The sequence below is a fragment of the Rosa chinensis genome, chromosome 7 (genome assembly GCF_002994745.2).
Source record: "Rosa chinensis cultivar Old Blush chromosome 7, RchiOBHm-V2, whole genome shotgun sequence".
Lineage (NCBI taxonomy): Eukaryota > Viridiplantae > Streptophyta > Magnoliopsida > Rosales > Rosaceae > Rosa > Rosa chinensis.
This window is the reverse complement of record NC_037094.1, coordinates 4,815,632-4,841,099: the sequence shown is the minus strand read 5'-3', so window position 1 is coordinate 4,841,099 and position 25,468 is coordinate 4,815,632. Positions and strand designations below refer to the sequence as shown.

The 25,468-nt window shown below is 38.1% G+C and overlaps 5 protein-coding genes and 1 pseudogene across 9 annotated transcripts; 4 read left to right on the top strand and 2 right to left on the bottom strand.

Moving 5' to 3' along the window:
* Positions 1-173: 173 nt before the first annotated feature.
* LOC112176154 lies at positions 174-4,279 on the top strand (annotated as a pseudogene).
* On the bottom strand, positions 4,141-9,483 carry LOC112176150 (phenylalanine--tRNA ligase beta subunit, cytoplasmic). Its single transcript, XM_024313973.2, has 19 exons — positions 9,339-9,483; positions 9,141-9,235; positions 8,950-9,050; positions 8,513-8,642; positions 8,305-8,420; positions 8,096-8,162; positions 7,649-7,690; positions 7,194-7,235; positions 6,918-6,994; positions 6,659-6,785; positions 6,399-6,566; positions 6,026-6,154; positions 5,825-5,938; positions 5,490-5,699; positions 5,269-5,376; positions 4,881-4,976; positions 4,693-4,776; positions 4,493-4,568; positions 4,141-4,392 (listed from the first exon to the last, which is right to left on the bottom strand). Exons 1-18 carry the CDS (start codon positions 9,394-9,396, stop codon positions 4,500-4,502), a joined length of 1,833 nt encoding a protein of 610 aa, XP_024169741.1. The 5' UTR covers positions 9,397-9,483; the 3' UTR covers positions 4,141-4,392; positions 4,493-4,499.
* Positions 9,484-9,679: 196 nt separating this feature from the next.
* LOC112176155 (H/ACA ribonucleoprotein complex subunit 2-like protein) lies at positions 9,680-11,057 on the top strand. The gene is made up of 4 exons (XM_024313980.2): positions 9,680-9,858; positions 9,945-10,014; positions 10,389-10,494; positions 10,692-11,057. The coding sequence occupies exons 1-4, from the start codon at positions 9,723-9,725 to the stop codon at positions 10,854-10,856; spliced, it is 477 nt and encodes a 158-aa protein (XP_024169748.1). The 5' UTR covers positions 9,680-9,722; the 3' UTR covers positions 10,857-11,057.
* Positions 11,058-11,177: 120 nt separating this feature from the next.
* Positions 11,178-17,133, bottom strand: LOC112176149 (inorganic pyrophosphatase TTM1). 5 transcript variants are annotated; one of them, XM_024313968.2, is made up of 12 exons: positions 16,956-17,133; positions 15,891-16,260; positions 15,521-15,635; positions 15,079-15,274; positions 14,857-14,970; positions 14,574-14,747; positions 13,392-13,586; positions 12,783-12,905; positions 12,603-12,715; positions 12,249-12,372; positions 11,875-12,147; positions 11,178-11,694 (listed from the first exon to the last, which is right to left on the bottom strand). In XM_024313968.2, exons 2-12 carry the CDS (start codon positions 16,225-16,227, stop codon positions 11,479-11,481), a joined length of 1,980 nt encoding a protein of 659 aa, XP_024169736.1. In that variant the 5' UTR covers positions 16,228-16,260; positions 16,956-17,133; the 3' UTR covers positions 11,178-11,478. The 5 variants fall into 5 exon arrangements, with proteins under 5 accessions (XP_024169736.1, XP_024169739.1, XP_024169737.1 ...); XM_024313971.2 differs by having other exon boundaries at positions 12,249-12,342; positions 16,956-17,127; XM_024313969.2 differs by having other exon boundaries at positions 16,898-16,965.
* Positions 17,134-17,729: 596 nt separating this feature from the next.
* Positions 17,730-20,938, top strand: LOC112176151 (agmatine deiminase). The gene is made up of 10 exons (XM_024313974.2): positions 17,730-17,945; positions 18,279-18,392; positions 18,495-18,584; positions 18,673-18,754; positions 18,931-18,986; positions 19,098-19,176; positions 19,267-19,401; positions 19,514-19,746; positions 19,979-20,134; positions 20,502-20,938. The coding sequence occupies exons 1-10, from the start codon at positions 17,859-17,861 to the stop codon at positions 20,595-20,597; spliced, it is 1,128 nt and encodes a 375-aa protein (XP_024169742.1). The 5' UTR covers positions 17,730-17,858; the 3' UTR covers positions 20,598-20,938.
* A 1,391-nt stretch (positions 20,939-22,329) lies between these two features.
* On the top strand, positions 22,330-25,468 carry LOC112176152 (serine/threonine-protein kinase 16). Its single transcript, XM_024313976.2, has 6 exons — positions 22,330-22,696; positions 23,052-23,194; positions 23,522-23,665; positions 23,971-24,156; positions 24,456-24,580; positions 24,935-25,468. Exons 1-6 carry the CDS (start codon positions 22,489-22,491, stop codon positions 25,158-25,160), a joined length of 1,032 nt encoding a protein of 343 aa, XP_024169744.1. The 5' UTR covers positions 22,330-22,488; the 3' UTR covers positions 25,161-25,468.

Genomic DNA, 25,468 nt, shown 5'->3' with positions numbered 1-25,468 from the left:
TTGTTGCTAACACTATTTTAATATCGTGTGACTTTCATTGTTCCTTGCAAGGTACTCACTTAGCTGACTTGTTTGCTAGCAAGTGCCGCACGGTCCGCTTTGCGCATTGCAAAGTTCGGCCCGTGACACGTAGCCAAGAATCGTGCAGGAGGGGAACCTCCCCCAAAATAAATAGGAATAGTCACGATACTCTTTTTTTCCTTTTTTGGATAACAAGCACGACACTTGTATCGGTGCGGAAGGCGAGAAAAAAAAAATTAAAACAGAAAAGAAAAAACCCTCCCTCTCACGAGGCTCTCACTCCATAGCCACCAGTCCACCACCACTGCGATGCGCGTCGGGGGAGGGAGTGGGGTCCCACTCCCCTCTAACCGCCTACGCCTCTATATTCTCGCATTCCGAACTCTCAATTCAGACCCCTCGCCTACTCTTTCTCTCACTTCCAACTGCTTCTTCTTTGCTCCCCAATTTTCACCCACCTGCTTCTTCCCATTGTTGCTTCTTCTTTTCTCCAATTTTCACCATGGACGAGAACAACCTCTCCGTCACTCTTCCGCAAACCCCGAATTCCGAGGCGGAAGAAGCACATATAGACTCCATAGCCGAGAGTCTCACCAGTGTGCTTGCAGCTGTAGATAATCTCCGCCCTAGCCGCAGGAGTTCTCTTCCCAACACTCCGGTCACTCCTGCCGCTCCTGTGTGAGTACTCGTTGCTAATTTTGATTTCGAAAACTTTTCGTTCTGTTAATTTTTTAATTTCGAAACTTCGCTTTGTTAATTTTTTTGCACTGGTCCATAGCATCACAAGTCCTCTTCAGGAACTTGTGGATGAAGCCAAGAAGGCCGAGTTCTTCTCCTCCGAGCTCTGCAAACTCCTGCAGCTTAGTTTCATCACCGGAGACGTCAACTCCTCTGAGGAGCTCGAGCCGTCTGTGGAATTCTACTCCACCAACGCAAGCCTCAAATGCGCAATCTTTCATGTGACAGAGATGCTTTACCGACTTAAAGAGAATGCCGAAAGCTACATGGATGGGGAGGGGCACCCTCGCCTCTATCAGAAGGTGAGGGGATTCGACGATATCCTGATTGTGGATCGATTGGCCAAGGCCGGGTTTCTGAAACCCCGTGCCCAGTGCCATGACCTGGACAAGGACAAGGAGCTAGTTCTTGCAATTCACAAGTTCGCCGAAGCAAACAGCATTTCAATGGACAAATGTCATCAAGTGTGAGGTAATTTCAATGCCAGTTTGGATTTCTTATAATGCGATTTCTTTCCCAAACATAGAAACTGTTGTATGTCATAGTCTAGCAGAGTTTTCTGTTCCTTTGTGTGTTTCACTGCTTTGAATAATGAAATCTGTAGTTATCATTCCGCTCGAGCTACAGTACTTCTTTACTTTGTTGATGGACAACATTATGTTGAATTCAAGTTCATAGCCCTGAAGGCCTGAACATGTGATCCAGAAGTTGTTTTATTTTTTTTTTGATATGAGAGTTCTAGTCTAACGTGTTAAGTTAACACCGGAAGGAGTGGGCTGCATGGAATATCGAATCATATACTGGTTTATAGTTTCAGTTGAGGAACTCATTGGCATGGTAATCACTGCCGAAAACACATTTGGATCTTATCTGGATGAAGCTCTAAATGCATATGTAGAAACTGCAGGGTCTTTTGCATTCGAATAGATATGTTATATATCTGCAAGTCAATTTTATTGATGCCGACAGTGGTTAACTTGACTTTAAGATTCGGACAGTGTTTAGGATTAGTAGTTCAGTGTTGCTCTTTGAAAATTTAGCATGTGGGGGGAGGTGTTGTATACAGGTCCTAGGTTATTCTGTCATATCGAGTTCCTCAATTCCAGTGATGTTAAACATAGAATTGTTGGTTGTTCGGTGAGCAAATATTATTGGGAGAGCAGCTTGTTGTACCATCAAAAAATGCTTATTACTCTTGTACCATATGACTGATCCTTTTGGGACTATCGTAGGGTTAGATTGCATTGAACTATTGGTGACACCAGCATGAATTCCTTTATGTTGGTGTTCCCTCAGCATCACTCTGATATGGTTTTAAATCCCATTTTCTGGTATTTTAGTAATGATATTTAGGAGAGAAGCTTTCTGTTGCGAGTATGGAAGGCTAATAACTATAGGAACATTTGATCATTTTGTTATAATTACGTACACAATTTCTGTTTTATTTCAATGAGACTGTTACTGTAGTTCTCTATTGAATACTTTTAGATTCTCTGCTGGCTCTAATTTACGAGTACCGCTTTATTCTTTTTTCCTCTCATTTTATTTTCAAATACTTTTATACCTGGCACATTGTTTGATATTTATTTGGTTGATTGGTTTGAATTTCGGTGCATGAAGTTTTGGTGCTGTATATGTGGGTGCTGTGGGTGTTAGAATATTTTTCTACCTGGGAACCTTGCTACTGCTTTTATGCAGTGTTGGTATTTTTCTTTTGTTGTTGAGGCTTCGATCTAAGTAGAAACATTGTGTTGTTTGTTGCAGATTCTTCTCAGAGGACCAGACTTCGGCCAGGTTCTACCATCAATCTCCTGGCCCTTGCTTAACTCCTTGTTCCAAGCTATGACTACATAAGGATTCCAGTGAAGCTGTGAAGCATTTCGTGATTATTTGTTTTTGTTTGTGCATCTTCATCTGTGATCCAATTGTCTGCTATGACTTTTTTTATTTGGAGCAAAATTTTGAGAATTTTGTTTAATTTGAGTGTGATCCAAGCTATGACTACTTTTGCATGGACGTCAAGGATATTTTGATGTTTGGAGTAAATTTTGAGAATTTCGTTTAATTTGATCTTGTCGAGAGTTATTTAAATACTTGATTAATACTGTTTTCTTTGCATTATTTGTGTAATACCATCCCTCTTATAGATACTCATGAAACTATTCCAGATAAAAGAGGGATGGTCAATAGATCACTTTTGCAGTTGATAAATGCTTGATTGATACGGAAATCCCAATAGATTCCGGCCATGGCGGACTCCATAATCACCTCTGAGAAACCCTCCACCTCGTCCCCTCTCGACCCTCCTTCCCGCATCGTCCAGAAGCAGTTTTCACTCTGAAGAAGAAGCTCATGGCATGGATGGGGATGTGGATGCTGATTCTGCACTGTCTGACGAGACTATCCAAAAAGTGCTGGCTGGACCTGAAGTTAGTTTTGATTATCTATCTGCAGAAGAAAAGAAACTATTCCAAAGAGCTGTTGCTTCTGGAGAACTGAGCAAGACGATTAAGCCTTGGGATCCTTGGTGGTTGAAGCCGTCTGCCAGGACAATATCGTTCAGCAAAGAAGGAACCCAACTAATCCAACCGCTTGCCAAATAGGACGAACCAATGTCACCAGAAGATGATCAAGAAAGCAGTCAAGCAAGTGAGATTCCACCAGGTCCTGAGACACCACTGCCTCCCCTCAGCAAGCTTAGTTCCGCAAAGCCATCACCATTCTTAGCTGTTCATCTGGTTGACATTATATACAGCTACTGCTTCGCTCTTAGTCTCTACAATAGTGATTGGCAATCAGATGCCACAGGCTCAGCTATGGTCGTGCTCTCCGTGTCATCAGTATTGGGTCAAGGAGGGCAGCCGGAGACTGTCCTGGAAGCTCTATCTTATTGCTTGGAGCAGACCTGCTCTCCAGCTTTCAGACAGATGGGTGGCTTGCAGTTTGGACTAGGTCTCGTAGACGATGTAATAACCCTATTAACATTAGGAACCGCATTGCTGTGCTTGCTTTGTGATCTGCAGAGGATGGTCCAGGCCGGGGAGACCGAGCTGAAATCAGAGAAACCACGAAAATCAAGAAGAGCTGAAATTAGGAGTACGCTGAAGCAGGCCGAAAGGAAAATCTACTTCCTCAAGTGGTGGGTCCGCGAGCAACCTGGGGAAGCTTGGTCTTCCTTAGGAGTCATCGCAAGGGCAGAGAAAAAGTTCATAGCTAAACTATGAAGCTCTCTCAAGGTCAACAAAGCCAAACCCAGGAGCAAAGTTTTGATTCAAGAGACTAAAAATATCGCATTCTCTTTGTTCTTACTTTTAAACAGAAGCACAGAATTTATTAGTTGGATTGACTCGCAAATGTGATGGTGTATTTCTGTTCAAATTAAAAAAAATGCCTGAATGATACTGTTTCTTTGCATTATTTGTGCAATACCATCCCTCTTACAGATTCTCATTAACAAAACCAATAACTTTCTCCTTGGAGAAGGCAATTCCAAAACAGTGAAAAAAAAATAACAATAAAATGATTGCACCCTCTTTAAAATGCACCATATGTTGTTTCCACAATTTCTTTTTGGGTAGTTATAGGCCTAGCACTAATTCTTCATCTCTTACAGCAGTCCCTTGAGAAGTGTACCTATTATTTATCATAATTGAAGTAGAGCATCAGCAATGGTCATCATAACTATATTCTTTTCACATGAGAAATCTTCAAATTGAAAAGATAAGAATCTTACATTAGAACTACAAGAAACTCTCGATGTTCATTTCCACATACGAGCAAGGATCAGGAATATCAAAGTTCTTTAAGACCTGGAAAAGACGTGAAAACACAATTTGATCAAATAATTGCGCAGATGAGAGTAGCATGAACAAAAGCTTCAGATGCAACTATATAGACCCTAATCTTAGCAGAAGATAGCGTTGTGATATATACCTCAGGGTGCAAAATACCAAAATTTCCAATTTGCTTCCCTTTATAATAGATGCTTGCTTGTACACCAGGCAGAAACTCAGGCTCCTTCAGTAGGATGACAAATGGGTGAGTGCATCATTTATACCAACCACAAAAGCCCGTGAAAAAGAACCCTATATTATAAAAAGCTAGCAAGCCAATATGCTCACCTCTGCATGTTGTAAATAGTAGCCTGCATTGTCACCAATAGGAACAAAAGCAGCCCCAAGTACTTCCATGATTCTATCCACCAGCCCATGAATCAACTGCAATCAGAAACCAGAATGTAACCGATAAATATTATCTCATTAACACCCTCTTCAACAATTAAGTTGATAAGAGAAGGAGAACAACCATGTATATGATATATCTCATAGATCTTGTGACAGAATACAAGATTTAAGACCTTGGACAGTAAGTATATTGAGCTAACAATTTAAGTTAGAGGTCTCCCATGTAGCAGTAGACTAACAATCAAATAATAAACATAGTATACTACTTGAGCAAAAGATTTCCTTATACATGAACTTGTGTACACCAGGAAATTGGTATTTGTACCTCAAATCCAGAGCTAGCCCCACAGTATAATGCTGCTAATTGGCGACGGTTCGTTGCACCAACATCTTTTTTCTCATCCAACATAGTCACATCACCCACTTCGAAAACCTATATAGCGAAGTGAATAAAGGTCAATAATTTTCAAATGAGGTTATAAGAAAATTAAATGTTAGTATAAACATAATGAAAAACTAGAAACAAAATGAAATTCTAACATATACCTTTATGGGCTTTGGGTGATCTTTGTTGTGACCCACGGATTTCAATATGCCAGGCATCAGAGTGGTTCGCACAAGCTCAAAATCAGATGAGCGAGGATTTCCAACAACAACGGCCTTTGATTTGTCATCTCTACGACGTAACATGTCAAAGTTTTCTCGCCACGAGCACAAGATGAAATTCAACACCTCTGTATACCCATTCATTGCAATCTATGACAAGTTTGAGGTGTCAGAAATTAAAATAATAAGCATTTTAAAACCATGCATCCATCACTAAGAATGGAAGGACAGAGCATGATATCTTAAATATTAAATGACGATTTTTTGTTCTATACCTCAGATCTGAGGACATCGCTAAGCTCATTCAAGACAAGTGGCTTCAAAGATCCAGGCAAAGATGCTGGCTTCGTGCGCGGAATATTGTTGTATCCATATGCAATTGCAACATCCTTGAAAGCAAGAACATGCCTTGTCAATGAAACACTAGGATTTGGTGTACTAAGCCAGAAAGATCAATATGAAAAATTGAGTTCTACCTCCATGACATCACAAGGGTGAAGGATGTCACTTCTTGTTGGAGGTATAAGTACAGTGATATTGTCCTGCTTATTGCCTGATACAGACTGCTGAGCCCCCAATTGCATCTTATTCAATAAATCAATGACCTACAAAGTAAGAAATGATGAGGAAAAGTAAAGTTACAATATATAAAGTTATAAAATAAATCACACCTAACCCGTGCTTTTGCCAACAACCTTTTTCTTTTTTCCTGTTCTTTTTTTTGTTGGGTGTGGGGGAAGCATCGGCCAGTAGATGACACCAGAGAGGAATTTTCAAAACACGGAATAAACTATATCTGCTATATATTTTAGGGCAGTAATATTTATTAGCACTTGTGCATTGACATACCTCATCAGCCCCTAAAGATAGTCCAATTTTGCGATTAATGTATGATAGCGAAACGTCCATGTTGTAGATTGATAAATCAGGATACACATACGACTTTCCATCAGGATATAACACTTCAACAGGTTCAATCTCAAACTTTCTTTCACAATATGATGAAAATGCTGTCACCTAAAAACAGTAAAAGATTATGTCAGGTCCAAAAAGTAAAAAACTATAACTAGCAAATAAATGCACCCCAAAGTTTCATTTCAGTTTCTTACTATTGTGTTCAGAACAATCTTGGCCTTTGTCAAATCAGTAGCTGTACATTCTATGAAAACATTCTTCGTCTTTAAAGTGATTGCTGAATGAGCACCATTTATAATTGGAGGTAACGACAAAACAGTTCTGCCAAATTGAAGAATTCCTATCAATAGAGCTATATTACATGGACAGGCAATTATACATGCACTCCTCTGTACAAAAGACAAATAGAAATTATCATAGTAATAAATGTACAAGAAAAGAAAAATATTGTACCTGTTGTTATCATATATAACAGGAAAAACCTTGGAGTTCTCTATTATATGCAAGAACTTCTTCAGCTTCAAATCTGACTAAAAGATGCAAAAGAGAAAAAGCGATCAAGTTACTATATTTACCACGTGTCTTCATGCGCTGCATAATTACTAGCTCAATAAAACAGGATACTGGTAAACAATTCTGATGGTCTAATAAATGCCAAATTCTTATTGGTCTGAACCCTTCCTCAGAAAGGGAAAAAGAAAAAGAAAAGAAAAACTATAATGAACTTACTTTGTAAAATTCCATGAGTTCATCAGCTCTGAAGTTCTTCGTCTAATAAAGATATCAAAATAATATGAAATTAGTGATATCTATAAACTGAGAAAGAGATTTTGCAGAAATATATTCACATAAACTACTAATTTGACAATAGAACATGATGCCCTAGTGAAACAGCAGATGCTTCACTGGTTTACAGTATAAACAAGTAGATGAACCAAATATCAAAAGCAACCAAACCTAACATACTTTCCCGGATACACCTCAGATAGGCCGATTGAAAACTCAACACTACTACTCTGAGTAGTTTGCAGATTATTTAAATTAACAGGAGAAAGACTCATATCTTAAAACAACCCAAAGAGGTCACATCTTGAAATCTACATTCCTTGTTAAAGAACCCATCCAAGTGGAACCATACATTAAAACACTTCATCACTAAACAAATAAAGGCAAATTCAGATTACCTGTTTCAGTGGCACAAAACTTATGCTTGAGGGTGGCAAAGCCTGAAAATAGAAAGATATAAGTAACCAGTAGTATTGACACTACACTTGAAAAAGAACTTAGCATTCAAACTATTTCAGTGCAAACAATGAGTAGAGAGTTCTTGAGAAGCAACTACTTAGGTGAACATTAATTACCATAGAAAACCTTCAAAAGTGGTTTTCTGCAAATGCGTATAAAACCATCACAAGACACCGAACTGATATGGTAAGCAAACGGTTTCGGGATTGGTGAAAATTTTCATTTTTTCATTCCTAAAGACGAGAGTTTCAATATAAGATTTGAAGAACTGAAACAAATTTAGCAGAGGGTCTCAACAACTGAAATAAATTTACATGATCCAAAATACTATAAGAAAATGCAGAATACATATAATAGCAAATAGAACAAGTATTACAAAAGCCCACCTCATATGAGAAAGGAGCTTGAATTGTGTCCAAGTCATGAGTCCCAATGGCAACTAGGGTTCGTCGCCTGTAAAACAAATGGTATATATATGTAAGGACTTTAATACATAAGACACAGAAAAGAAATAAGGACTCGGAAGATCAGGAATGCATGGGTTGGACAGTTGCATAAACAAGCACTTCAGGCTATTTTAGTTAGAAAACATTACCGGCAGATATTTTGATGGAGCTTGTCTTGGAGGTCAATAAAGCTGTTATAGCTTGCTTCGGTGAAAGTCATCCCTCTTAACACAGCACAAACGACATGAGGTCGAATCAAAGATGTCTGCAAGTGGAACAAATTTCTTTGTAAAATCAACTGTAGCACTAAATATAAAAAGCACCTAAGGGAGTCCTTTTAGTCTCTAACATAGCTACCTCTGGTTTCACGTGCATTTTCATCATAGACTCCTTGCTAACATTTGCCAACTTATATTGAGGAACCTCATCTTTCTTTTCGAAAATACGGAGAGCTTGAGAAAGTCCTTCAAGGCAAAGCAAATCGTATCTGCATTTAAATTAAATCAGAATCCTTTCACTGCTCTATATAGATATTACATTACAATTACTCATGTTCCTCAAGGTACACCCTGCTACTCTGTATTTTCAGCTTATGTTGATATCAAAATCTAAATTCAACACATCGAAAGTAATATCAACTGATGCATTATACGAAAAAACAAGTGCTCCATACCTATGAGCAGGAATGTCGATTTTGTATATAATTACAGGTTATGTTGATATCAAAATCTAAATTCACCTCATCGAAACTTACATTAACCGTTACATTATACGAAAAAACAAGTTTCCCATACCTATTAGCAGGAATGTCAATTTTGTATATAACTTCTTCATCTTCGTCGCCTTCTTCTTCATCCAGATGTTTTTCTTTCCTTATAATTGCTTTCTCAGTTGTCTAAAACACACACATTCATAATCAGCACAGTTTTTAACACAAAAATTTTCAGACGAAACTGCACAAAACTAGAGAAATCCAAGTGCTTACGACGTCGTCTAGCTCAATTCCGAAACGGAAGCACTCATCTTCAAACTCTTTCTCAGCTTTCTCACTCACTTCCTTCTTCTTCAGCTCTTCCTTAGCTGCCAGATTCAGTTAAAAAAGAGCATCAGTGAATTTTTTTCGCAGTTAATAAATACATGGATCAAAATCGGAGAGCGAGGATTGAGAAAATCGAGAGCTCACTGTAACTTTTGCCTAGGGCTGCGAACAGACGATCCCGTCCTACGCTGACGGTCGGCATGGTGGACTCTGATTCTTCCTTCTCCGATAACGCACACAGCAACACAGAGTAGGGTTTTGTTATATTCCTCTGGTTTTTACCGACTCTTATTGGGGGCCCTTAGTTAGGTTTGTCGCATCATATGTGTGATGGAAAAGGCCATGCCAGGCGGACACACCTAAAGTTAATTGGGCCTTTAGTTAGCTTGGGTTGATTACAAGTGTCGGTCAAAGCCCATTCGAGGCCCGTAACTCTTAAACCCTTCCAATAAAAGACCTAAATCTTAGTGTGAGGCGCGAGCGAGAGAGAAAAACCCTAGTCTCCACAGAGAGTAAAAGAAGAGAGGGATGGGGAGCGATAGCGAAGTAGAGAAGTCGCACCAGAAGGAGAGAGAGAGGAAGAAGACACAGGCTCTGGCTCCGATAGCGAAGCCCCTCGCCGGCAAGAAGCTCGGAAAGCGAACTCTCAAGCTTGTCCGCAGAGGTAATAATTTGAGGGAATTTGATACACTGATTTTAGGAATAATGTGGGGGAATTTGATTTTGATGTGTATATGCTGTGTCTTGTAGCTGCTGAACACAAATGCTTGAAGAGAGGAGTGAAGGAGGTAGTTAAAAGCATAAGGCGAGGTCAAAAGGGGTCAGTTTTGTACTCTGTTCTTTATTTCTTTTCGATATTTTGGAAGGGAAAATTCATTTGCGACCTTAAAAGATTCAATAGAAAGGAAAGAGCCCAACTTTGATAGTAGAATCACTGAGACACAGTCATATATGCAGCTTGTTCATTTTTAGATTAATCGGAATTTCTAAGTTGATAAATAATGTATAAGAAAATGATATTTCGGGTTCCAAGGGAAGCCCTTTTGAAGTCGAGTCACCTATGCCGAGAAGAACTTAATTTAACTCTAGTTCATGGAAGCGGCTTCGTGTGTAGATTGTTCTGCAGTGGAGTTACTTTTGTGGCTTTTTGATGAACTTTTAATGATCGTGTATACTTTTTCATTGTGAGTGCAGATTATGTGTTATAGCTGGGAACATTTCTCCTATCGATGTGATCACTCATGTTCCAATCTTATGTGAAGAGGCTGAAATTCCATATGTTTATGTGTCCTCCAAAGAAGTAAGTTTTCGGTTTAAAAAAAAAAGTGCAATACATATATTTGTATGTACATGTTGGAAACAGAAATCAACAACTAATTAATCAAACATAATACCATATTTTATTGAACTTATCTGTTGAATTCCTCATAATTTTGGAAGTTTTCTTCATTCAGTATTAGAAAAGCAGTATTTTAATAAAATTAATGTGTACTTCAGGATCTTGCAAATGCGGGGGCAACCAAGAGGCCAACATGCTGCGTTCTGGTGATAACCAAGCCGACCAAGGGTGAGTTGGCACAAGAAGAACAAGAGAAACTAAAGGCAGATTATGATCAGGTTGCAGGAGAAGTTTCTGAGCTTTTTTCCTCCACTCTTTTCTGAAGGCTGGAAAAATTTACTTGTCCCTGTACTACTGACTATCTTGTATGAGGTTTTTCCTTTTTGGTGCCTCGAGTGCTGGGCTATGTAGTTTGTTTCAGCAAATGTTAAGACACAATGTGTTTGTTTGTGTACCTATTGGAGTAGAACATCAGCAGATTTGCTTTTCTCGATGGAATATGAGATCCTTGTTTTACTACTTAATTTTCTTTGTGGAAGCCTTTTTCTTTTGGTAATGCTTCATCATAGATATGGTTTTGAACATTATAAATACGGTACTAGGAACACCTACGAATTGATTTATATGTTACTTGCACTGCCAAATGAAACTAAGAATCACCGTGTAAGAATCTGTCAAGTAAAAGCAGATGGATCGGATTGACTGGCTTAACTACAACTCTTGCACTTGTATGCTTGTAAGCATTCAAAACAATGCGAGTAAAACAGTGATAACAGAACCTGCTACCCAAGTTATACCATTTACAATATGAGAGAACTCTATATTTGCCTCCCTTCGACACATAAGCGGGCTACACCCTTGTTGAAAAGCAGAACTCCTGGCTCTTCCGTCATGTATTCTTTTGGTATCAGATTTTATGCTGTAAGTTAGCTGCTTGGCAATACATTATTTTTGGGAGGTCAAACTCCTGAAGAACAAGACACCTACACCACCAATTGCCAAAGCAAGTATAATTGGACCAATGGAGTTGATATCATTCACTCGGCCAGTACTATCTGCTCTTCCTAGGCGAAGTCTCTCGGCTGAGTACTCCCGTAGAAGGTTGCTCAAATTGTCTATTTGGTGCATGATCTGGCGTTGGCTTCGTGTGATTGCTTGTATCTGTCAGAAAATTAGAGAAAAGAACAGATCAAACCACCTCTGACAGACAGTTTTATATGATAAAATCACAGACAGGACGTATTTCGCAATGAAATGCAGTATTTTGGTATGGAAATTGTAGCTTCAGTCCAGCAGAGTTGTTACTCCAGTTTTATGAGTGTGTCATTCATCAGAAAATACCTCTTCCATCAATGGAGATTCCTTGGCTAATTGTGAAGAAGATGCAGAACTTGGCAGTAGGGATCCTGTCAACGCACCGTTGCTTAATCCAGTAACAAAAAGTGAAGTAGGTGCAGGTCCATTGCACGCTTCACCCTGCAAAGCCAAGTTCTGCTGGCTAGCTGAAGTTTTTCTGACCAAGACCTTGGAGTTGAGCTCTTCAACACGAGACGTAAACTCATCCATCCTCTCATTCAGCGTAGATATCTGTTCTGAAAGCTGGGTGATAACTCCCTAAAATAATACAGGACAGGAGTTTTTGGTGACAAACAATTCCATATTAACATGGAATTTCTACACATATCACAGCCATTCACAAGGAAGAGTTGACACACCTGGTTTGAAATTGTAGCAGGTGATTCCAGGGCTCTCCCATCAAACATTCTATTGTTAACAGAAAGCCTTGTTAACTTGGAAAGAGTCTTGTCCCTGTGATTTGAGAAAGAGCGTGACATATCGCTGCCCAGTGTAGAGAATGTTCAGTTAAATGAACCAATCAGTACATAACAAACCATGATCAGCTGGATGATAATTTATTGATTAGGACAACTTAAAAAAAGCCGTTTAATTCAGTGTGGCTTCCTTTTCTTTATGTAAGTTTGGTTTTTCATTTTTACCTCATTTCCCTTCCTTCCCTTTTACTTTAAATTCCTTTCTATTCTGAGCAAATAGCTGTTAATGAAAAGTACCGGTTGAGATACTTGCTTCTCCTATCTGCTGAGGCTCGGGAAAGGGCTTCTTTAGGGCTTGAAACAAAATCATCATCTATGCTGAGCTTTGTCTTCAAATCATCTGGTAAGGCCTGAATAATGATCACATTAGAACCATCCACGAGTAGGAGAATGCATGATCAATTGAAAGAGTCATACCATAACATCATTTACAAGTTTCTCCAGCTGAATTTGTTCAATGTAAGTACGGGGAACATATGAACCTTCCAGGCCCAGCTGCTCCGCGATATATTTAACATATAGACGATCCTTTCCTTGTACCTTCATACCCAGTTCAATGAATTAGTACTAAGCATTGCAAAATTCTCCCAGAAAATGAAACACTTGTAGTCTTTCGTTTTCTTTTTCTTGATGATGTAGAATATTTTACAGCTGACCATAGAACTAAAATTACTACCCTATCATTGGGCTGAGCTGCACAGCCAATGTGATAACTACCCTAAAACTCAAATGTATACAATCTTCTTCTTCTTTTTTTGGTATGAAATGTACACAATATCAGTAAATCGTAATATAGGTATTTCGAAGAAAAAAAAATTCAGGAGAAAAAGGAAAAAATGAAAATCAGTTAATCTTAGAACTGGTGTTTCCAACTTGAAGTGAGCAATTATATATGCTTGCATCCTTTACAGAAGACCAAAGATCATCTCAGACTACTTCAAAACATCACATATTATAAATGAAAAAAAAAAATCCCACGAATTCCAAAACAATCTCAACAACTGAATGGACAACATGTCATGATACCTGAACATATTGACGATTAAGCTGCTCCAGCCAATCAGTTTTCACGCAGACCCTATCATCACTGAAAATATGACTGCTTCTTTTTAGGATGGCTGCAATTGTATACCCCAGAGCCATGAGACCTCCAAGAAGGCGCACACTAACTACAAAAGTTATTCTTGGTGATATTATGAAGGGACTATCCGAAACCCACTCCTGAAAGAGAGGTAAAACTAGTCAGAAATCCTTCTCTGGGTACTATCTATAATATGATTAATATCTAAGTCTAATCTGGGACCAAGCACATATCATCAGAATCCTAAACACTAATTATGGAAATATTCACCTGCACCCCCATGTAACTGAAAAAACAACCATGTAAGCTGTTAATGACTTTCCAGACATGTAAGAAAGTGCTCCCATCAAACTCCCTAAGTCACGATCTTCAAATCTTTGCCTTAAAAAAAAGTTGATTATCCAAGTGCGGAGCAAAGCGTATTTCTAAGAACAAAAAGGTTCGTCGTACAATTTCGGCAATTACAAAAATCAAGGAGTATATCCCTCTCCCGTAGTGTCTATGTACCCAAAGTTCCTTTCATTAAATAAAATACCAAGTTGCCAATTTGAAATGGATAGGCACATTTAAACTGTCACTTTAATCGACTAAGGACTGACGGTATATTTCAGGACGTATAGGTTAAGCCTCACTACCACAATTTTCAACTCCACTAGTATACAGAACTTATAGCAATAAATATAAGGAACTGAAACCCAGTGAGTAGAACTAAACAAATCAAGTAGTTATAGGTTAGGAATATCTGATGTTTTCAAGGCATTGCTAACTTCATATAGTTCATTAACGTAAAGTACACAAGAAAAAAATTGTAAAAAAGCACTCATGAACTGCAGCTCTCTTTTGGATCTACAGCAGTTAGTAATGCATAGTGGTGGCTGACAAAGAAGAGTCAAACACTTAGGGCATCAAGTAAGATAATGATGATAATTACAACTCTGTCCATTAGAACAGGAGCACATTAGTATGAGGTGTGAGACACCTCTCATAGTGAGGAAAATTTGAAATAAACCTTATAAATTGATTGATTTATTTAGTATTGATCAATTACTGAAAACACCCTAGGACGCTGGTAGAATTAACTCAAATACACATTAATTTAAGGATCTTTAGTTTAAAAAATGTCCAACCTCAAACATGAGATTGTATTTGCCATCCCTGTTCCTCATCCTTAGATACGATTGACATGCTTCAGGATCTTCACCTGGTGGTAAAAGATATATGTCATAAGTTTCTTCTCTGGTTTCTTTGTGCTCTTCAAAAACAACAGCCTTGATTTGATCCACTGTCACTGCCCTATTTGACTGTAATAAGGAAAAATGAACAGAGAAATAGCTTGCATAAATAGGTGTTACCTGAAGCATACAAACTGAGCAAAATGAAAGACCTAAACAAAAAAAATTTATGGCAAACCTTTAATATATAAGTCGGATTCTGAAAACCAGTGAAGGGATTAAATTTATTGGTAATTTTAATATGTGCTGTCTGGAGATCTGGCTCAATAAAGGCCTTGTACATAGGATACACCTGTATCAAAAATATAGATGTCAAGCACCAGAAACCCTTTGTTTGCCAATCATTACATGTTACAGAACAGAAACAAAAAGAAATTGTAGCACAGGATAGAGGGGTAACCGTTTCAGAGATTTGATGAATAATTTCTTCAGGCTCTTGGCCTGCACGTTGGATGTCTCGTAAAACCCGTTTGACAAGGTCAAAGTGAACTCCACCAGTTATAGACACACGAAGATCCAGCAAAGGCCGCAATTTCTCATTTAAGGCATATATGCCCTCAATTATTACAATTCGGGAGCTAGGGACCTCCACTGTCCTGTTAGAAGCATGCGAATGACCAAGAATATACAGTACAGCAATATCAGAAGACACACGAGCAACTAAAATTATTCACAAGGCACAAAAAGAAGAAGTCTAGACATGATGAGCCTCATCTAGGAGTCAGTTAAATTTCGTATCACATCAACAATAACATAAGCAAGTCAACAGTAGAAATTGAATTTAAGGAGGATGGGAAGTTAACATGGCAAAGGATTTTCCACATCATGCACAAATGCACTACCTGTAGCCTATGCGAGAGCTAGATTTGAAATCATATATTGGAACCTCAACAGCCTTCCCCGCTTTTAAGCCATGTATGTTTTCAAGAAATGTCTCATAATCTGTCAGGCGTGGATCTGTTTCAAAGCATTACAACCATTACAGTGAGTGCTCTGATCTATAATCATTCATTGAACTAATTGACGACAAAGGAAAACATATGATGGAGGAAGACAATAGAATTACACTTTCAGTTTTGAGAAAAATATAAACAATTAGTGGTACTGAAGAATGATGCATCACATAGGGAGAAAAATTTAATAAAATAAAAAGTAGATGTTGATAAACTGGAGAAATTAATAGTTGATCCAAGTGAGAGTGAGATTGCTTACCATCGAAGTTGCCGTCAATGATACGACTAGCATCATTGTAGTTATCCATTGTAATGACAGCAATGCTGGGCATAAAGTTCAGCACCTTCTCCGTGAAAACAGTCTTGCCTGCTCCAGATGGGCCTGCTACTCCAACGAGTACTATCCCATCATTCTTTTGAGCCAACAACTGGCATGCCCGTATCACTATAAAGAAACCTTTCTCAAACGAAAGTATATCTGGAATGGGGGCAATTTCATATCGGTCACAGTCCTTCCTTTTAACTAGTTGGACCTGATCTCGCAATAGACCAGAACGTGGCCTAGGCGACTCAGCATCATTTGTATCTTTAGCCATTTAGTGCTAAAAGTCTATATCATTCTTTGTACGCTGTACACACATAGTAAAGGAAACATTACATAAAGAAGAATCAAACAGTAATAAAATTGCAGAACTTTAAAGTGTGAATTTAAATTCTTGATTGCCTAAGGGATCAATGTCCTTGCTTGAAGATCAAGTACATCCATGCTTGAAGATCAAGTACATATGCCAGAACCAAGAGTTTATCGAAATTATAAACACGCAGACAGCATTCATAAACTCCTTTTCCCCTTCCTAAAGTAATGAAATTAACAAAGACACGAAACTTTAACTAGCAACTATCATCATTCTCAATATAATAAGTGGAATGGAGGTACCCAGAACAACAAGTCATCAAGAAACACTAATTCATAAATTAGTATCACAAAACTATCAAGAGCCCATTTCCCCAAGAAGCACATACATGCAGATTTTTCTATAAACACCAAAAGCAACACTTTTGAATGTGCTCATATAGAGAAGAACCAAACAGCAATGAAATTACAGAACTTTAACCATCTGTAGTCATGCTGTAACTAACAAATTTCCATGTTCTAAGTCAACATTCCAATCCCCTAAAGTCAGAAATCTAAAGAGAAAAAAAAAAATCAAAGTCAAGAGACTAACAATCATCATTCTGATGTAAACAACTGAAAAAAGGAGATACCAGATGGAACAGTGATCTAAAAACAAAGAAAATAGTGGTTGGGGCACAAAGACCAAACCTTTCCCAATAGAGAAACTTGAGCCAGAGTCGCAAATTTATCTCTGAATTTCTTGAAGACGTACTTGCTAGTAGATTCCGGGAAAAGTTTAACGGGGTCGCATTCCTGCTATGATTCTTGGCATCTTGTGAATGGTGAGAGCGGTGACACATGGTGCAGCCTGGTTGGTCAAGTCTGAAGACGTACGCGCGAGAAAAGATCTGCTGCAAAATTCGTGTTAAGTAAGACTCTCTTTCTGTAGGTCATTTCATTGGTTCAGATCCATTTTGGCATATAATGTAAATTCTGTTTGTGTAAGTTTTTGCTCTGCTTCTTTTTATCTTTTACCTGATAGCATCTTCTGGAAGTTGGTAAAGGCTTGCCCAGATTCTTTTTGGCGATGAATTTTACTGCACACTAGTGTAAAAATTACAGAGCTTGATGAAAGGTGTGGTCTTGTTTTTGATGCGTGGGTCTTGCTCTTTTCACTCTTTTTTGTTTTTTTGTTTTTGAAAGGAACCTTTCACTCTTTTGGTAACCCAAAGTTGTGGTCTTTTTTTTTATCAAAAAAAAAAGTTGTGGTCTTTTTCATGACAGACACATAAATTGCATTTTGGATAAAACTCTGTACCAGATTCGCAGCACATAAATAATAAATTGCAATTATTGGATTACCCAATTTCGGTTATTTGTTGATTGTTCTTTCTTTGTTTGTCACTACTTTAATAGTTTTGCTTTTCACACTTGTCCTTTTGTTCATAGTCGAGTCAGCTGTGTGGCCCAAAAAAGCTAGAAACCCTGACTTCTGCAGGCAACACTAACTTGACCAACTAACCCACTACACAACTGACCCAGTTCAGAGGGTTTGAGAAATTGTAGCCTTTTTTCTCAGTTCAGAGGGTTTGAGCCTGAATTGAGAGAGCTATGGATATGGAAGGCACGCCGAGTCTCCATGGATACTACATGCCTGCAGAGTGGGAACCTCATTCACAGTGCTGGATTGGATGGCCTGTAAGTCACTTTTTTCTCATCAGATTTATATCAATTTTGCATCTTTAGGTTGATGGGTCTCTTGGAATCTGTGTTTTTTGCTATTCCCAAGATCATGTGAAACCAATATATTTGATTATGTGACACAGCCAGCTTATATTGATGGTTTTTGGCAAATTTTGACACAGCAAAGTGATTAAGCTTGTGTCAGAAAATTTTGAGCTTTTAGAGAATAGTGAGATATGTATTGGACTTTGAATCTGATACTCAGTTCTCTAACGTTTTGTCATATAGAAGGTTTAATCTACTTAGTTCAGTCTCTGATTACAATCTCATCTTCATGATGAGTTATAGGAGCGCCCAGATAACTGGAGAAACAATGCAGTGCCTGGTCAGTTGGTGTTTGCAAGGGTAGCATCTGCAATCTCAAAGTTTGAGCCTGTCACCGTGTGTGCCAGTGGTGCTCAGGTTAGTAATATTTGTAAGAGATGAGGCTCTCAGAGTCTTTAGTACATACTGGTCTTTTTATCAGTGTCGGAAGAGATTTAAGTTTGAATTCATTACACTCAGTGGGCAAATGCACGAAGTCAGCTACCAGAAAATGTCAGGGTTGTCGAGATGAGTTTGAATGATTCTTGGTTTCGTGATACAGGCCCGACGGTGAGCTTCTTCTTTGACTCATTTCTGGAAATCTGATAAATTATTCATTAGTAGGATACTATCTGATTAAAACTTGTTATTCTTTTAGATTGTCATAGGAAGAAGTGCATCATGTTCTCAGCCAGAGCCAAAGGTTGCTGGCATTGATTGGAATTTTAACAGTTGGGGAGGTACGCTCTATAGTTTTGCAAAGCTGATGTCTATATTGAAGTTGTCGTTTTCTATAGATCAACTGTATGCTCAATCTTTCAAGCAACAGAACACTAGAATCTTTTTGTGGTTAGGGCATCTTTTTTATGTTTTAAGGTGCATAATCACATTTAATGCTTAATCTTGGTATTTGTAGGTGTTGATGATGGTTGTTATCCAGACTGGAGTCATGACCTCCTTGTGGCACGGAAGGTTGGAGGAACTAAACAGATCATATTTTTTTTATTTTATCGGATATGTGCTTTGTGCGTTTGTGTTTCTGAGACACTGCTTAAAGGTTTTCTTGACACTCGCAATCTGCAGATTCTGGCAATTGAGAAGCTTCCAAGGTTTCCACATACCATGATTCTCGAAGGTGGAAGCATCCATGTAGATGGAGAAGGTAACAATGAAGACACTATGAAAGCTCATTCTCTGTGCAAGCACAGTTGTCATCTTATTTTGTTTATCATAAATTGCTTTCTTCCTTTAGGGACTTGCCTCACTACTGAGGAGTGCCTCCTAAATAAAAACAGGAACCCTAATTTGACCAAGGAGCAAATAGAGGATCAACTTAAGGCATATCTTGGAGTGACGAAGATTATTTGGTTGCCTCGTGGATTATATGGTAAGAACTATACTTGACTACTATCTAATGATTGGTTTACTTTCTTTCATTTGGGGAATTAGGTCACCTATTTTTTACTTTAACCTGAACTGAGTACCAACATGCTTGGCAGGAGATGATGATACTAATGGTCACATCGACAATATGTGCTGTTTTGTGAAGCCTGGTGTGGTTTTGTTGTCCTGGACTGATGATGAAACAGATCCTCAGTATGAACGAGCTGTAGAAGCCCTTTCCGTCCTCAGCAATACTACTGATGCCAAGGGTAGAAAGTTGGAAGTGATTAAGCTTCATGTGCCAGGCCCACTATACATGACAGAGGAAGAGGCTGCTGGAGTTTCTCAGGTAAACACTGCAGACCTAGATTCAACTTTTACAATACTTAAACCAACTCTTCTGTACAAACTACATACAACTCGAGAGCTACTTATATCAGGAAAGTTTAAACCCCTAGCTACAGGTCTTGAAACTTGTATCTACATAGACTAGTTACTCCTTTTATTGTTAAATTGGAGAACTATTAAATTTCAGAATGTGTGGTACGTTTTCTCAATCCTGGGATTTATTGTTTTTACAGGACGATGCTAAACCGAGACTTGCAGGCACAAGACTTGCAGCTTCTTATGTGAATTTCTACATTGCCAATGGAGCAATCATTGCACCACAATTTGGGGACCAGAAATGGGACGATGAGGCTGTTCGTGTCCTATCGAAAGCCTTTCCGAACCATGAAGTAAGCTGAGCTTATTAACTTTTATAATCATAAATTCATAATTGATATCAAGTTCAATGGTCCTAAAGTTTGTGTCCTATAAGCCGTTCCATACCATGAACTTTGTGATATTGTGATTCTTATGAGCTGCTTTTACTATACAAACAATCACTAGTGTGTGCTGTGCTAGGCTTATTATAGATTGTTAACTGGAATCAAATATAAAACAGAATGGTCTCGATGTTCTCAATGCTATTGTAAACAAAAAAGGACGATTGCATTAAAATTGAAGGTCAAGACGGATTCATACTCTCTATCTTTATTGATTGTTCATTTCTGGCACTATTTTTATATTGGTGAACAAGCTGTTAATGTATTGTTGGCTCAGGTGGTGAGAATTGAAGGTGCTAGGGAGATTGTTCTAGCGGGTGGAAACATACACTGCATAACTCAGCAACAACCGCGCGGTATTGTCCAACCATGATGACATTGGTGCAGGCAGCATAGCGAAGACATAAATTTCATCGCTCACTTTATCGGTTCCATTTGTTTCGGATCCAGGGCACTCGCAAGCAGAGATGGAAAGTCTCCAATTTATGCAGGCATTGTTGCAACAGAGACCAGAGATTTTGCGATAGAGCTAGTTAATTGAGTTTCAGTGGGTAATTGTTAACGAAATCTAGGTTTATCAAGTTGCATAATGTTTTTGCAGAAACAGCTGAACGTATCTTTGGTCTGATACACTTGCGTTTTAGGTTAACTTGAGCAGGTTCTCTTATAACTGAAAATCCAATTCCTTCTCACTTTTTGAGTTTTCTCATGCAATCTGTTCTGCTAATGGAATTCATTATATCAAGCATTGTCAGCAGTATTCAACTTCTTCATATACCTGGCTGGTTTAGCTACCTGCAAGTCCGTTTGGCAAACTGACTGACAGTAACTGATTGGAAGTGATGTGAACTTCACAGTTCACAGTAGCTATTCCATCTTTTACTGGATTTACCAATGGTAGGAATGTTGTTTGGCTGCAATGTTTACCTAGAAGAGAAGAAAGGAGAAAGTTGATTTTTTCACCATTGGAGTTGACTGATCACCATTGGTATATAGGCACAGCTCACCTATCTCTCTAAAGTTTGAGGGAGACCATAACCCCAATAAAGTATAAATGCTTTGACGCCAACCCCTTGACATGTCCAATGAAATGATTGGTCCTGAAATCAAGATCTTCGCATCAAGGATTACATTTTCTAAGTTGGGCTTAATCATATGCAACACCAAAAATCAACTTCATCTCAGAAAACAAAACTAGAAGATTATAGGAGAACATAAAGTACTAATCCTCGGACAAGTATTTGTAATCAAATCAATAATTTTTGTTTAATATTCGGCATAATAGTCAGTTTTGATGTCCTCGGTTTTACATTAGTGTCAATCAACTACTCTAAGTTTTATGTTAACAAATTTGCTAACTTAGATTTTCACAATTAGTCAATCAACTACTCTAAGTGTTATCTATGCCAATTTGATATCTTTATGTTTTCAAAATTAGTCAATTTACTACCATTTCATCATATTAATTTGTCAATTTCTCCATCCAAACATTGATTAATTTTTAAAATTTAAGATAACAAATGGCTAATTATGAAAATTTAGGGAATCAAAATTATTAATCTTGAAAGCCTAAAGTAGCAAATTTGATGGAAGGGTAGCATGAAAAGTAGTGTTAATAAGGTTCAACATGTTTCAGCATGTCATTGTAGTCCATGAGTACCACTTATGACATCTCCCAAACGTATTAAACCATGCAAAACTCATTCTTATTCAAATTATCTTGTTTATTAATCTCAGTATTTGTAAAGTATGGTATTTAGATTGTGTTTTAATTGACATAATACCAAAATTATAAATACAATGTGTAAGATATGGACTTAGAATACTAAAATCATTCTCCTATATGATGATATGTGTGGGATCTTATCTAAATATAAATTTTTCAACCTCAAATAGAAATTAAGGACACTTCATTGCAAAATACAGACATTATATGTATTATATATAATAAAAATAAAATCTTATTTAGAAGTGTTATATTGTCGTTCAGAGAAAAAAAAAAAACTTGAAAAATGCAAAAAAATTAATTAATTAAAAAAATGGAGGTGGGGGGAAGAAGTGAGAGTGACGGTCCCTGAAAACCAGCCAGCAATACCAAAAACGATCCATGTGTTTGGCTGAGATTTGAGAGATCCCAATTCCCAACACCAAAAATACTGCTGCTTTCCTTCCTTGTAATAATATTATTAATTCTCAAATCACACTCTCTCTCTCTCTCTCTCTTGACATGAACTCAGCTCGGTGATCTTGTTGGAGAAAAGAAGATGGGGTGTTCATTCTCTGGTCTGAACGCTCTGTACGACGCCGTTAACGGCGGAGGTGACGTGTGGATCAACGAGAACCGGTTCAAGATCGTCAGGCAGCTCGGCGAGGGTGGCTTCGCCTTTGTCTTTTTGGTCAAGGAGGTCGTCCCCGACTCCTCCTCCTCTACCTCTCTCGCCAAGAAACTCAAGGACCCTTCTCACCTTTCTGGTCTGCTTCCTCTCTCTCTCTCTCTCCTCATTTCAATTTCCCTGCTTTGCTTTTCGATTCTGCTATCTGGTCCCTGTAGATGTGAATCTGAAATGGTTAATTTGTATTGTATGAATGTGATTTAGTTAAAGCTTTGTTCTTATTGTGCCGGACCGGTTTTGGTTTCGGAATTTGTGATCTGGTTGGGTTTGTACGATTTGTCGAGTTTGGCTTTGTTGTTCTTTGCGTGTGGTATTGGATTTTCGAATGGGATATTGTATTACGTTTACGGATTTGAGATGATTGTTGGTTCTGGTTTGGTTTGCAATTAAGCTATAGACGTGAGTTCAGCTTTGTTTTTACTGTTCTCTTGCAGATGATGGAACTTATGCCATGAAAAAAGTTCTCATTCAGAATAGCGAACAGCTGGAGTTGGTCAAGGAGGAGATCCGAGTTTCATCACTTTTCACTCATCCTAATCTGCTTCCCCTTCTTGATCATGCCATTATTTCCGTTAAGGTTGACATCCTGAAATTCTTTACTTTGCTTGGGTCATAGTATTTACCTGCTTTGAGTTGAGATGCTTCATATTATTACTACGCTGCTTCATATTATTAGTTCCAAAGTTATATCTTTAATTTGGTTTCTTCAAATCATTACGATCTAGGCTTCTTTATTTTCAGTAGTACCAACCACTTCTCTTACAGTAGCATGTTCTGTCCATGAACTTCTATTATAGGACAGTAACTTCCCGTTAGAAGCTTTATTTTTCCTATTTTCATGTGTCCTATGTTTTTTTCTTAATACTCGATGCCATTAATTCATCTATCCTATCTACTTTGGCAGCCTACACAAGACCAATCTTGGAACCATGAAGCATATTTATTATTTCCAGTTCATCTCGATGGAACTTTACTGGATAATGCAAAGGTTATGAAAACTAAAAAGGAGTTCTATTCAACCACAGATGTTCTTCAAATATTCCGGCAGGTGAATGAAGATTTCATCCTATTGATCCCCCTTTTAATTTGATACAATTTCTCTTTTTAAAAAAGGGTAACTTTTAATTGACTGATATCACACTAAAAGACTTTGCTGTTATCTGCTCAAGGCAAATAAATTGAAATGCACAACATGCATGTTTAAAAGAATGGTAACTTTTAATTTTTCCCCTTCTGGGGTAATTGATATACCATGCCCCAGCTGTTCTTCCACATCCCACAAGATTTACTTCGTTACTAGAACAGGATTGGAAGCAACAAACACATGTTAACTTAGAAAAATCAATGCCACAGCTTTGTGCAGGACTCAAGCACATGCACAATTTTGAACCACCATATGCACATAATGATATCAAACCTGGTAATGTCCTGATTACTCATAGAAAAGGGCAACCACCTCTAGCCATATTGATGGATTTTGGCAGTGCTCGACCTGCAAGGAAACAAATTCGCACTCGTTCTGAGGCACTGCAGTTGCAGGTATATCTTCTTTATCACCTCTGGTTTCTACATGCATGTGTGTGTGTGTGTTTTTCTTTCTCTTTTTTTCAATTTTTTTTTCTTTTTTGCAATAATTGCAAAATGTTTCAGCATGTAGAATACACACCTTTAAGCAACATATGTATTTCTATCATTTAATGACCTTTGCATGTTAATTGCACTATTGGGAAGGTGCTCAACCAATATGTGGGGATTGATATGAGGTCTGAGCTCTTCTCTTATCAGCAAATTTTAGAAGAAAATTTAGTGAAGTGTTTCTTTTCTTGCTTGTTATGTAGGAATGGGCATCTGAGCATTGTTCTGCACCATTTCGAGCTCCAGAGTTGTGGGATTGCCCAAGCCAGGCAGATATTGACGAGAGAACGGATATATGGTCTTTGGGATGCACTTTGTATGCCATACTGTGAGTACTGATCCTGACTACTTACATTTGAGTGTCATATGGGGTGTGCCTTCTGTTTCACTAGTGAATGCATCTGTTGCATTGTTTAAGAAACTGTGTAAGTACATGTACGCATATCTGTATCGGGCATGCATGTGGCATCTTTGTTGTGTCCTTGCTCAGAGGTGACACCAAAGGTTTATTTTTGCATAACTAAACACTACACAATATAAAGCATCTGTGTTACCTCATGTTTTAATGGTTTGCTGCCAGATATACTCAATTAGTATCATTATGAGCATCATTATCCTCAATTCCTCATCATCATATCTGTAGCTATTTTACCCCAAATACTTATGCCTGATCTTTTTATAGGTATGGAGTATCTCCATTTGAATATGCGCTTGGTGAATCTGGAGGAAGCCTACAATTGGCAATAGTCAATGTGCAGATTAAGTGGCCAGCTGGACCTAAGCCTCCATATCCAGATGCTCTTCATCAGTTTATTACATGGATGCTTCAGCCACAAGCTGCAGTCCGTCCACGAATTGACGATATCATAATACATGTGGACAAGTTGATTTCAAAGTTCTCTCAATGAGATAATATAGAATGAAATGAACTTTCTTTGCATGTGCTGACTTTGCACATTCCAGCAAAACTCCTTAAAAGTCGGTTTATCATACACCGTTCCTTTTGTACTTCCGACTCAATAGGGCAATTGAATTTATAGCAGCTCCTCCATTATTTCACAGTACTGTTTGGGTTAGGTTTGACAGTTTGTGCATTTGGTTTATTGTTAATACATTTTTCTGTCTCAACCATTCGATTTTGTATTTGTAATTTATGGAACTCCTAGTCTCCGCTTGTCTTGGATTTCTATGAATACTTCAATACAATAATTGTGAT

Bases quoted from the DNA above. Each gene is read 5' to 3' on its own strand.
- LOC112176152 (XM_024313976.2), top strand. From the start codon at position 22,489: ATGGGGTGTTCATTCTCTGGTCTGAACGCTCTGTACGACGCCGTTAAC. The intron at 24,157-24,455 runs GTATATCTTCTT...CTTGTTATGTAG, and splicing joins CTGAGGCACTGCAGTTGCAG to GAATGGGCATCTGAGCATTG. The intron at 24,581-24,934 runs GTGAGTACTGAT...ATCTTTTTATAG, and splicing joins TGCACTTTGTATGCCATACT to GTATGGAGTATCTCCATTTG.
- LOC112176150 (XM_024313973.2), bottom strand. From the start codon at position 9,396: ATGCCGACCGTCAGCGTAGGACGGGATCGTCTGTTCGCAGCCCTAGGC. The intron at 6,567-6,658 runs GTAAGAAACTGA...TACTGTTTTTAG, and splicing joins AGATTGTTCTGAACACAATA to GTGACAGCATTTTCATCATA. The intron at 4,977-5,268 runs GTACAAATACCA...TTCTGATTGCAG, and splicing joins GGGCTAGCTCTGGATTTGAG to TTGATTCATGGGCTGGTGGA.
- LOC112176149 (XM_024313968.2), bottom strand. From the start codon at position 16,227: ATGGCTAAAGATACAAATGATGCTGAGTCGCCTAGGCCACGTTCTGGT. The intron at 13,587-14,573 runs GTTGGACATTTT...CCTCTCTTTCAG, and splicing joins AATACAATCTCATGTTTGAG to GAGTGGGTTTCGGATAGTCC. The intron at 12,148-12,248 runs GTGTGTCAACTC...GTATTATTTTAG, and splicing joins CTGCTACAATTTCAAACCAG to GGAGTTATCACCCAGCTTTC.
- LOC112176155 (XM_024313980.2), top strand. From the start codon at position 9,723: ATGGGGAGCGATAGCGAAGTAGAGAAGTCGCACCAGAAGGAGAGAGAG. The intron at 9,859-9,944 runs GTAATAATTTGA...TGTGTCTTGTAG, and splicing joins TCTCAAGCTTGTCCGCAGAG to CTGCTGAACACAAATGCTTG. The intron at 10,495-10,691 runs GTAAGTTTTCGG...TGTGTACTTCAG, and splicing joins TTTATGTGTCCTCCAAAGAA to GATCTTGCAAATGCGGGGGC.
- LOC112176151 (XM_024313974.2), top strand. From the start codon at position 17,859: ATGGATATGGAAGGCACGCCGAGTCTCCATGGATACTACATGCCTGCA. The intron at 17,946-18,278 runs GTAAGTCACTTT...GATGAGTTATAG, and splicing joins AGTGCTGGATTGGATGGCCT to GAGCGCCCAGATAACTGGAG. The intron at 18,393-18,494 runs GTTAGTAATATT...CATTACACTCAG, and splicing joins TGTGTGCCAGTGGTGCTCAG to TGGGCAAATGCACGAAGTCA.